Source organism: Lepidochelys kempii, chromosome 2, assembly GCF_965140285.1.
Source record: "Lepidochelys kempii isolate rLepKem1 chromosome 2, rLepKem1.hap1, whole genome shotgun sequence".
In the NCBI taxonomy this organism is placed as follows: Eukaryota; Metazoa; Chordata; order Testudines; family Cheloniidae; genus Lepidochelys; species Lepidochelys kempii.
Genome location: NC_136381.1, coordinates 235,572,559 through 235,585,181, shown reverse-complemented (window position 1 = coordinate 235,585,181; position 12,623 = coordinate 235,572,559). Strand labels below are relative to the sequence as shown.

Below are 12,623 nucleotides of genomic sequence, written 5' to 3'. Positions count from 1 at the left end.
GGGTATTTTTGCCATTACCCTGCCTCTCTTTGTGCCCTCCTTTGAAAACCAGTGAGAGATCTGAGCCCTGCCTCCTTCTATTCTTCCAGCACATGGCAAGTTAAAAATCAGCACATAATCCTGCTCTATCAGAGGGGTGCTTTCTGCATTGAGCTAGAAAGGGATTTGAATGCCACTGTTACAACTCAGTAAACATTGGGTTAAGCTTGGACAGCAAAGGCACCCAGGAAAATAAAAAGAGAGTACTCTGCTCCAGGAGCAAATAGGCACCACCTCTCCAATTCATTTAGTACACTGAGTCCTATTAGCAAGGGGAGGGCCGGGGAAGTCCAGCTCACCAACTATACCCTCTCCCCAGCAATGCAAGCTTTCATTTTTAATTTTAGTTACAATTAAATGTTTCAGTAACACACAGGTTTGCCCTGAAATTATAACACACTGGCTCTAATGCGAATGCTTTGCCACCAAGAAAGAGTTTCCAACTCATGGCGGATTAAAGCATAATCCAATAGCTCAGATGTGTAACCCCTGCATTGTGATGGGGGCTCCTGAGTGTTCTGAAGGGGACACCAGTTTCCCCAACCAGACACCACCACCCCTTACAAACTGCTACCCCATAATTCATTCCTATGTGAAGGTGTATGTTTGCACGCAAGCCAAGCAGGACACACACTGCAGCAAGAAACATGCACTCGGGGTTTTTTTTTTCTTTCCTTCTTATTTACAAGCTTCATTTTCAAGAAAAGAGATGGCTGTTACATAAATAGATCGGATAGACATGTACAAGGGAGTTAAAACCTTGTGTTCAGGACTACTAGCTGCTTGGGGTCAAGAAGGAACTTTCCCCATGGGCAGGATATTGCATAACTGTCAATTATGGAGATTCAATGCCTCCCTCTGAGGCACCTGATACTGACCACTGTCAGAGACAGGATACAGGACTAGAGAAGAGGTTGGTCTAATCCACAGTAGTAGTTCCTATTTTTCTAATGTGAATAGCCTTGTCTTTGTTCTCTTGTTAGCTCAAATGTTCTTCAGAAAAGGTTAAACAAAGAAATGTTCTATTGTATTATGTAAGTCACCCTGTCCCTCCCTAGTTATCTGGCACTGACTCACAGGGTTACAACAAAAGTGAACTTCCAGATATGTTTTACATTAGAGCTTTTCTCTTATCAGCGCTACCATTAAGAAGTATGCTTGTAATGAAATCTGTGTATACTTCTACCAGGGCAACTAGGAGATTTTCTTGAATTCCAGGCTAAAGGAATTAGAGTCATTCTCTTATCCCTTACACATGACACACAGCCGTTTGGCTTCACAGACGCTTACAACTAAGGGGTGGTAGGTCCTGTGGCTTGTCCAATCTGCCAGTCTTACAAATGCAGCAATCCTAACCGCTAGAGCGCCCACAATTTTCCCTGCAGTTACTGAAAATAAGAATGATGAAAGAATAGGAGGCATTGAGGGAACGGAGGCAGATTGATTTCTACTGTGTAACCCACACCAGTGCCTTCCCTATCTTTAAAACTGGAAAATAAAAAGGAAAGAGGGAACCAGGAGGAGGAAAAATTGAGGTGGTAAATGTGACAGGATGAACAAGGGGTTAATGTCAGATCAGCTTCCACACCTGTCTTTGCATGGGAGAGGCTGTAATAGAGCATAAGACTAGGTAGAACCCACTGCCGGGTGTTCTTCTCTTTTCTCTATTGAAGTTATTTTATTTTTATGTTATAAACCTTTGAGGAAACAGCTTTGCTCAAGCATTTTTTCCCCTGCTGAGTCATGCTGCTAGAGTGCAGAGGAGAATAACGAAAAACAAGTATAATTCAATTTGGCTAAGGTTATTAAGAGTGACCAGTAATTTTGGGTTTGAGACACTTTAACAGGTCATGATTTTCAGAAGGCAGATGCTCAGCACTTTGTGAAAAATCAGGCCCCTCGAGGGCATCCCACGTTGGGCACCCAAAATCAAGAGTCATTTTAATAATCTTGGCACCTTTTGTGTCAATTCTTTCCCATCAGGTATAGCAACAGATGAAAGACTGGAACTGACTGATGATTTCGCTTTATACCGCCACTGGAAAAATTAGAGACAACTGTTTCAAAGAAATGCTGAATAAGAATCTCAAAAATACATAGAGCTAAGATTTTAAAAACAGATGACTAAAATCAAGCCCATCTCCAAATTTAGACACCCATGCAAGGAATTTACTCCAGTGTAAGCTGCTGTTTGCTCAGCACTTTCAAAAATTAGGCCACTTATTCAGGTGCACTAATTGGACGTAAAAACCTGACTTCAAGCACTCGTTTTTTTAAAAGTTAGCCTTAATTTTCCAGGAATAAATATTTCAATTTCTTAATCTGTTCTGGATGGAGAGCAATCGAAACCATATTTTCTAGCAACGTGATCCATCTGTGCTCTGTATAAGAGCAAACAAAGCACTCTGTTAATTGGTTGCTAACATACTCAGTGTACTGTATTAGTAAAAAGAAAAGGAGTACTTGTGGCACCTTAGAGACTAACACATTTTTTTCATGAAGTTGATAGATTTCCACTCCATACAGCTAAATTCAGTGCCTTGCATAATGACAGGTTAGTCTCTAAGGTGCCACAAGTACTCCTTTTCTTTTTGCGAATACAGACTAACATGGCTGCTACTCTGAAACCTGTATTAGTAAAGTAGGTGGTCTGCCTTCCCATAAATCACTCATTTTTCTAGCCTAAAGTAGGCAGGAGCATGTTGAAACTTTCTTTCTGAACTGTGGAAGATTTGGGTGGTATGTGAAATGTTTAATCAGAATTAAGGAAAAGCTTTGTTATTCCTTTAAGTTATGTGATGATTATAGGATTCATTATGCAAAACAGAAGGCAGATGTCCTATCGTTTCATCAAATTTCTTCATAAATCGGTTAGCTGGACACCACGCAAATTCTTATTCTAGAAATGGATAAGCTAAATATGTGAGTAACAAAAGCTCCTCTTTATTATTGTCTTTTGCACTTTCTCAGACATTGTCACAGTTCAGTGCACCCATATAATATTTATTTTCTCTGATTCTTTCTGTGCTGTGCCATTCACTACAAAAGCTAATGCTGTTAGAAGCCAGTCATCTCACTGAACTGTGTACAAGAATTCTAAAATGATTTTTCAACATAAGTATTAAACTCTCATGTTAATAAATGCCCAAGAACAACTACTGCTACAAACTATTTAGTGTTAGAGACTGAAACAAAATGCTGGCTCTGAAAACACGTCTCCATAATTCTGTGAAAGTTTATATAAATATCTGAATCAGAATTTTGCACCTGATCCATTTCCAGATATGGGATGTATCAAAATCTTGGATGAGACAACTCTCTCAAAACTTTGGAGAAGCTTAGATGTGAATTTGTATTTTGCAGCTTTGCCTATTGTAATGTACTATCTATAACAAATCCATGTGCTGCTGCTGAGAGACATCCTTACTAGGTAAATCACACACACACACACCCCGCCCCAGATACGTGGGATTATGTGGAACTTGAATGGCACACAGGCCACTTAATGGTGTGGGTCTTTCTGTGGACTCACCCGAAGCTCATACTCTGTTGTATATTCCAATTCAGAGAATTTAAGGGTAGAAGGTGGTGCGTGGTGAGAGGTATATAGATAGGTTGGGGTGAGGGGCAGGGTATGGATTTGTGGTGAGGAGTATGAAGGGTGTCTGCAGGAAGGCCGAGGAGCATACAGGGGAGTTGTGTATGGGTGGGTGGGGTGCAGATGTGTGTGCATCACACACTAGTCCCTGTCCCCATCATTGGCAGGATCCCAGAGGGTGGTGATTTGCTCTGCAGCAGCTGCCTGAGGAGCCTAGCCAGGGGTCTTGGGCGGGGGGGGAGGGGGGGGATTGGGGTGATGTCAGACTGCACTTCCCTGTGGCTGGGGGTTTCAGACCACCCATCACCACCCCAGGAACACCCAGGAAGGGGCACTGGCTGCAGCTCCCTCTGCTCCCACTTCCCACTGTGACCCTGGAAACAACTGCCAGGTGTGTGGGTGGGCTGGGGCATCGGTATGTTGGCCTGACTGGGCTACAGCTCTGCAGCCTGCACTGCCCTGAGCTGACATGGCAGAGCCCGTCCAGGCCCCTCACCTGAACTCTTGCACAGGCGCATCCTGGAGCCACCACCACTCCCCAGTTGAGCTCATCCCCATCTGGAAATGCTCCTAACTCCCCCAGAGCGAGGAGGTGAGGGGGGCGCACATGCCCTGTCAGAGGGCAGCGGGACCAAGAAAAACAGGTTCATAAAGGGTCACGCCATATCCCTTCTGGGGCTGCACTGAGGAGACGTGAGCAGCAGGGATTCTGACCTGCGCCATATACACAAGACTGCTGCATCACCGCACAGTTTACAGGGAACATTGCTCGCATTCGCCCTCTTCGCTACAGCATCTCCCCAGGAGCTCAGGTTTAGCTGGTGAACCAGCATGACCGCTGCATCCTCTACAGAGTCCCTGCTTCCCAGGACATACTCCCCCATTCTGTCTCATAGGGAAGGGTAGGATATTGATAAAGGTGCTAAGTAAATATATAAACTTAAATGATCATTTTAATAAAAAAGCCTTCTCATTTAATTTTCTCAAAGACACAAACCCTCAGTTCAAAACTGCAAACCTTACCTGAAACCTCTAATTTATCCACTACCTCCAATTTTGGCAAGGCTGTGGACTGCGGAGGCATCTCTAAATTAGGGATTGATTTCATGATATTGGCCTGTGCCTCTTCTAAGAGTTTTTCAAACTCCTTTCCATTATAGTGATCAAGATTCTGTCTTTTCTCTTCCCATTTCTTTTCTGCTTTCTAAAGAGAAGTACAGCATTCAGTTAGCGTTCTGATTTCATCGGTCTCTACTCTGTTACTTCTAAACGTCCAAATATAAACATTAAGAATCAAAACTAGTTAGATTTTCTCAGCATTGGTCTGTAGTGAGGCAACAGAAGTTTCTGATTTCTGTTGGTTCCTAGTGAGCAATATTTCACATCAAATATTCACTGCTTATTGTTCAGCACACTTTAACATACTACAAGCATCTGCTGCTCTGGCCTCCAGAACTCAGCTAGCACCATTGTTTCCTACAGAGCGCTCCTTCCAAGTCAAATCAGCCTGAGAAAACTTACATTCTGCATTACCTTCTACAGGTTTCTTTCTGAACTACTGTAGACACAAAACATTTACTCAAAAATTGAAGGAAAGCTATTATTTATTTGTCGTATAATCATAGTGCCTAGGGAGTCCTAGTCATGGACCAGGACTTCATTGTGCTAGGCACTGTATAAACCAAAAAAAAAAATACAGCCTCAAAGAGATTAAAATGTAAAGGAGCAAGGGCAAATTAAATAAATAACATAAGTAGCTTAATGTATTGTCCATTTGCAGTCCAGTGATTAAAGTACAGAACTGGGAGTCAGGAGATTTGCATTCTGCCACACATTTGCTGGATAATTCTGGGGAAATCTCTGTGCCTCAGTTTCCTCATCTGTAAAACGGGGATAATAATACCCACCACTTCACAAGGGTATATGGTGGGCTTATTAATAATATGTGTAATGCACTTTGAGATACACAGACAAAAAATGCTATAGCCATGCAAAACAGTATTTTATGTTTAAAAACAGACAATGCCGGTTACACATTGTTTTTAAAACACACACTACAGTTATCATTGTGCCCACCTTGGTGTAAGCTTTTGGAGTAACATGTTGCTAGGTACAACCACAAACAAAAAGTGTTGAGAAAACTCCATTCATGAACAATAATTGTTTTTTTAAAAAAAACTGCTGAAAAATGCTCTGGCTTTAGATTAATTTACTTAGTTCTCTGTTTATTTTTGTTTCACCTGACTTGTAATGGAGGCTACACATACTTTACTCATTGCATCAAAAAGTTACCTACCTGCACTGTAGCTTATGTAAGTATCTCTTGTGACTTCTTATAACAATACACAGCAGATACTGACCTACAGGTAGGGTCCTAAATATTTAGCCACTGCTTAAGGAGAAAGCCCTTAACAGCATTTTGTTCTTTTCTCCAACAGCCCCAAATGGAAATTCCATGTTAAAGTGACACAGAAAAATAATTAATCATTAGAAAGTCCAGAAATATGCAGCGCTAAGGTCACCCAAACATCTTTAACTCTGCTCCTGTTTCTTCCCAACCCAGAGCCACCATAAGCCACAAGGAAGTCCTAGACACGCTGTGTATCATCTTCCCATAAGTGACGCAAAACTGAGAGGCGACCTAACTGGGATTCCTTACTCAGGTTGATGGATTGATCAGGCACACCTGTAGCATTTAATGGAAAGTGTTGTTATGGAGCGACAGCAAAATACTCCAGCCATCTTTAAAACCAAATGCAGTGAAAGGAAAAGGAGAGGCCTTTAAAGATCTTCATCAAAAGACCACATTCTGGAAGATTGGTCAAGACATCCCCCAACCCCAAAAGTATACAGGATTTCAAATTAAGAAGTGTGGCTACAATGAGCTGCCTGCCATGTTACCATGAGACTTAACAGACAAATACTTTTAACATGTTAAGGGCTGGATTCAAATTAGGGAGATTACACACCTGGAGCACAGGATGGTGTGGGAAATCATACCTGTGTATCACAAAAATGCAAAGGGCCAGAGCCGTGTACTATATAGTTCCCCAACTTCACAAAATTCCAGTTGTTTGGGTGACCTTACTAAACATTTCCATACTTTTTTATATATATATAAAATCTTACCGAGGCATTTCCAGGCTGATGTTAAATCCCCCACTCCTGAAAAAATCCAACTTTAATCTCTTAAAACCTGCCCAATAGGAATAGATGGGGATTTATAGGTTTCACTCCTGGTTAACATGATTTTTAGTTTGAGATTTAAAAGAAAGTAATCATCTGGCTCTAGTAATCATTTCTTCAGTGTTAGCAGAGCACTCAGAAATGGCACCTCGGGCTTTTTTTAAACATGGCACTACATTTTGCCTTGGTTCAAAATAAGGGGTAAGATTTTCAGAAGTGCCTATGGAAGTTATGGACCCAAATCCCATGGACTTTTCTTTGGATATCAGACACCTATCTCCACTGGTATTTTGAAAATCCTATCTAAGGTCTCAGATGCATGCTGGCAGATCCCAGTAAAGTCAAGCTCATGCCCAAAGACAATATCCCTGGTTAAAGAGAATACACTGTACCTCAATTGATACAGCTCGGTTCCTGGTACTTGCACTGTGAATTTCTTCAATAAAAAGGCTTTGCATAATGGAACCATTGACCTGCGTTGACTGAGAAGTCTGGGATTGCTGGGTTGCTGCTGTGGACTCCAGTACAGTCACTGGCATAGTGGGGGTGTGATGGCTTGTTGCTGACAAACCTACAGAATGGCTGGTGACCAAAGGTGAATTTTGGGTATGGTTGACCAGTGCTGAAGAGTGCTGAGATTGATGTATGACTACAGGAGAGCTCTGTACATGATGAACTGTCATTGTAGAAAAGGGTAGAACTTCTGACTTGACTGAGGACCCTTGCAACTCTGCTGTAACTCCAGCTGTGTTTTGCTGTGGGTATCCATGGACACGTATTAGTTCTTCTTGATTTTTCAGAACTTCGATTGCTGTTGCCTTTTCCATGGCAGTGTACTGCACAGCTTGAGAAGGATCCGCGCCCTTCAGCAGACCTTCTGTAACATGTCTATCAAAACAAAATCAAACACATCATCATTCATTATTTATTAAATTAGCATATAATTAGTCCAGCCATGTGCTATATATTAACTTTATTGGCTGTAATCTGGATACAAAATATATTTTTGGCAAAAACTCATTTTTCCCACCCAGCTGGAAACAGAAATCAATTTGGCAATTTTCTAGTGAAAGGAAACTAGACATTAAAAGGTTATAGGTGTGACGTTGCACTCCATAAGTTTTATGGAAATATGCTAATGAGTGTGAATATAATGTAACTGGAATATGCTTCATGCAAAAGGTCTTCTGTAAAGTATCATTACAAATCTTATAACCTACTGAGTGTGTTCATCCTATTTGTATGTATGTATCATTCTTGTGTCTAAAGCTAGAAATATGAAGTATTACTCTAAAGTCCTATTGTAACTATGCAAAGTGTGGGTCATTAATAATGGCTTGGAATCTTGATGGCTCCCATTAACCAGGACAATTTGTTGTAAGTGGCTCTGTTTACTTATAAGCCTTCCTGTGTTCGTGTAAGTCAGGCCGGGAAGAATGGAGGCTTGGGGTCTCACAAGACATGTGACCATGTCACCTGGTACTGGAATCCATCTTAAACCTGGTGCTTTTCCATTTAGAAGGAGGGGTGGGGACCCAGAGAGACAAAAGATTCCCGCATTGTGCCAAAGCTATAAAAGGGGTGGAACAGAAAAAATGGGGCTGTCAGTCATGAGAAATCCCCTAGATACCACCTGAGCTGGAACTAAAAGAACTGTACCAGGAGAAAGGATTGGGCCCAGACTAAGAAGGAGTCTAGTCTGTGAAAGAAGCTTACTGGAACGTCTCTGAGGGTGAGATTTACCTGTATTCAGTTTCTTAAATGTATAAGGCTTAGACTGGCGTGTTTTGTTTTAGTTTGCTTGGTAACTTACTTTGTTCTGTCTGTTATTACTTGAAACCACTTAAATCCTCCTTTTTATACTTAATAAAATCACTTTTGTTTATTAATTAACACCTGGGGGAACAAACAGCTGTGCATATCTCTCTATCAGTATTACAGAGGGCAGACAATTTATGAATTTACCCTGTATAAGCTTTATACAGAGTAAAACAGATTTATCTGGGGTTTGGATCCTATTGGGAACTAGGCGTCTGCATGTTGGAGATAGGTGACTTGCTGAATAATTTTTGGTTAAAGTCTGCAGCTTTGGGGGTGTGGTTCAGACCCTGGGTCTTTATTGCAGCAAACTAGCATGTCTGGCTCAGCAAGACAGGGTTCTGGAGTCCCAAGCTGACAAAGAAAATGGGTTCAGACGTAGTTTTAGCACATCAGGTGACAGTCCCAAGGGGGTCTCTGTGACTGAACCCATCGCAATAGGTATTTTCTGATGTAAGCATGGCGGAATAAATTAATAGAATCAGAGAAATTAGAATAGAAAAGACAAGTTAGATGAGCTAGTGCATCCCTCTGCCAATACAGGAATATCTCTTCATGTTAGTGATGCTTTGGTGTTCAAGGAGTTATGGCATTTCCTGGCATTCCAAGAAATGTTATTTCTTAGTGTTATGTTTTGGGAGATTCATGCTATGCACTCAAAGTGTGCCTGATCTAACACTGACTGTTGAAAATTTTTCTACAGCAGATTGGGTTAGAGATGGGCACAAACACACATTGTATGGCTCCTGAGCCAAATGTCCCCAACATTGAGGGGTGTCTTGGTCAAGGGGTTTGGATTCAACCCATCCCCAGTTAGGGTCTAATAGACTATTGTAGCTGCTTTAGACAGAGACTCTACATGGAACAATTGGAATCATGATTTTCAGTATGCAGTTAGGAAGTTCTAAGAGGAACCCACATGTAACCCCCAGCTCCTGGCACTCCAGACTGAACCTCTAGGAGCCCTTACAGAAGGACTACAACTAAACTTTCTAAACTACTACATGCTACAAGGGGCCACAGCAATGGTTCCCTCAACCCACCCAGCAATATTGTTAACCTATCCAACTATACTCTCAATGCAGCAGAAGCAGCTGTCCTATCTCAGGGCCTCTCCTTCTGCCCCTCCACCCCCACGAACATGATACAGTTCTGTGGTGACCTAGAATCCTATTTTCGACGTCTCTGACTCAAGGAGTATTTCCAAAATACCTCTGAACAACATACTAATCCACAGAGGCCTCCCTACCAACATTACAAAAAGAAGGATTCTAGGTGGACTCCTCCTGAAGGTCGAAACAGCAGACTGGACTTCTACATAGAGTGCTTCCGCCGATGTGCATGGGCTGAAATTGTGGAAAAGCAGCATCACTTGCCCCATAACCTCAGCCTTGCAGAACACAATGCCATCCACAGCCTCAGAAACAACTCTGACATCATAATCAAAAAGGCTGACAAAGGAGGTGCTGTTGTCATCATGAATAGGTCGGAATATGAACAAGAGGCTGCTTGGCAGCTCTCCAACACCACTTTCTACAAGCCATTACCCTCTGATCCCACTGAGAGCTACCAAAAGCAACTACAGCATTTGCTCAAGAAACTTCCTGAAAAAGCACAAGATCAAATCCGCACAGACACACCCCTGGAGCCCCGACCTGGGATATTCTATCTACTACCCAAGATCCATAAACCTGGAAATCCTGGATGCCCCATCATCTCAGGCACTGGCACCCTGACAGCAGGATTGTCTGGCTATGTAGACTCCCTCCTCAGGCCCTACGCTACCAGCACTCCCAGCTACCTTCGAGACACCACTGACTTCCTGAGGAAACTACAATCCATCGGTGATCTTCCTGATGACACCATCCTGGCCACTATGGATGTAGAAGCCCTCTACACCAACATTACACACAAAGATGGACTACAAGCCGTCAAGAACACTATCCCTGATAATGTCACAGCTAACCTGGTGGCTGAACTTTGTGACTTTGTCCTTACCCATAACTATTTTACATTTGGGGACAACGTATACCTTCAGATCAGCAGCACTGCTATGGGTACCCGCATGACCCCACAGTATGCCAACATTTTTACGGCTGATTTAGAACAACGCTTCCTCAGCTCTCGTCCCCTAACGCCCCTACTCTACTTGCGCTATATTGATGACATCTTCATCATCTGGACCCATGGAAAAGAAGCCCTTGAGGAATTCCACCATGATTTCAACAATTTCCATCCCACCATCAACCTCAGCCTGGTCCAGAGATCCACTTCCTGGACACTACAGTGCTAATAAACAATGGTCACATAAACACCACCCTATACCAGAAACCTACTGACCGCTATTCCTACCAACATGCCTCCAGCTTTAACCATGACCACACCACACGATCCATCGTCTACAGCCAAGCTCTGCGATACAACCGCATTTGCTCCAACCCCTCAGACAGAGACAAACACCTACAAGATCTCTATCAAGCATTCTTACAACTACAATACCCACCTGCGGAAGTGAAGAAACAGATTGATAGAGCCAGAAGAGTTCCCAGAAGTCACCTACTACAGGACAGGCCTAACAAAGAAAATAACAGAACGCCACTAGCTGTCACCTTCAGCCCCCAACTAAAACCCCTCCAATGCATTATTAAGGATCTACAACCTATCCTGAAGGATGACCCAACACTCTCACAAATCTTGGGAGACAGGCCAGTCCTTGCTTACAGACAGCCCCCCAACCTGAAGCAAATACTCACCAACAACCACATACCACACAACAGAACCACTAACCCAGGAACCTAGCCTTGCAACAAAGCCCGTTGCCAACTGTGCCCACATATCTATTCAGGGGACACCATCACAGGGCCTAATAACATCAGCCACACTATCAGAGGCTCGTTCACCTGCACATCCACCAATGTGATATATGCCATCATGTGCCAGCAATGCCCCTCTGCCATGTACATTGGTCAACCTGGACAGTCTCTACGTAAAAGAATAAATGGACACAAATCAGATATCAAGAATTATAACATTCATAAACCAGTCGGAGAACACTTCAATCTCTCTGATCACGCAATTACAGACATGAAGGTCGCTATCTTACAACAAAAAAACTTCAAATCCAGACTCCAGCGAGAAACTGCTGAATTGGAATTCATTTGCAAATTGGATACTATTAATTTAGGTTTAAATAGAGACTGGGAGTGGCTAAGTCATTATGCAAGGTAGCCTATTTCCCCTTGTTTTTTCCTACCCCCCCCCCCCGACGTTCTGGTTAAACTTGGATTTATGCTGGAAATGGCCCACCTTGATTAGCATACACATTGTAAGGAGAGTGGTCAATTTGGATGAACTATTACTAGCAGGAGAGTGAGTTTGTGTGTGTGTGTCGGGGGGGGGGGTGAGAAAACCTGGATTTGTGCTGGAAATGGCCCACCTTGATTATCATTCACATTGTAAAGAGAGTGGTCACTTTGGATGGGCTATTACCAGCAGGAGAGTGAGTTTGTGGGGGGGAGGGGGGAGGGTGAGAAAACCTGGATTTGTGCTGGAAATGGCCCAACTTGATCATCATACACATTGTAAGGCGAGTGATCACTTTAGATAAGCTATTACCAGCAGGAGAGTGGGGTGGTAGGAGGTATTGTTTCATGGTTTCTGTGTATATAATGTCTTCTGCAGTTTCCACAGTATGCATCCGATGAAGTGAGCTGTAGCTCACGAAAGCTTATGCTCAAATAAATTGGTTAGTCTCTAAGGTGCCACAAGTACTCCTTTTCTTTTTGCAAATACAGACTAACACGGCTGTTACTCTGAAACCTACAACAATAATGGCTAGCAAGATCCTCTAACCTCATTTCCCAGCGTGCTTGAAGTTAGGGGTTGGGACAGAAGGAATTAGAAAGCCTTGTTGGTGCGGTCTGGACAAGAAGTTCACTGGATCAACAACAAGCCAGAGCTATATAGCCCCCAGTGAGGGGGT

The 12,623-nt window shown here is 42.7% G+C and overlaps 1 protein-coding gene across 19 annotated transcripts in view; it reads right to left on the bottom strand.

Moving 5' to 3' along the window:
• Positions 1-12,623, bottom strand: part of KIAA1217 (KIAA1217 ortholog) — a 547,501-nt gene that overhangs the window by 17,115 nt on the left and 517,763 nt on the right. For all 19 annotated transcript variants that reach the window (XR_012157585.2, XR_012157583.2, XR_012157584.2 and 16 more), the window contains 2 exons: positions 7,216-7,711; positions 4,661-4,841 (listed from right to left, as the gene is read on the bottom strand). Coding sequence is in view for 16 of the 19 variants with exons in the window: in XM_073334251.2 (XP_073190352.1) it covers positions 4,661-4,841; positions 7,216-7,711 (677 nt within the window). In the remaining 3 variants the exon portion in view is untranslated. The remainder of the gene's footprint in view (positions 1-4,660; positions 4,842-7,215; positions 7,712-12,623) is intronic.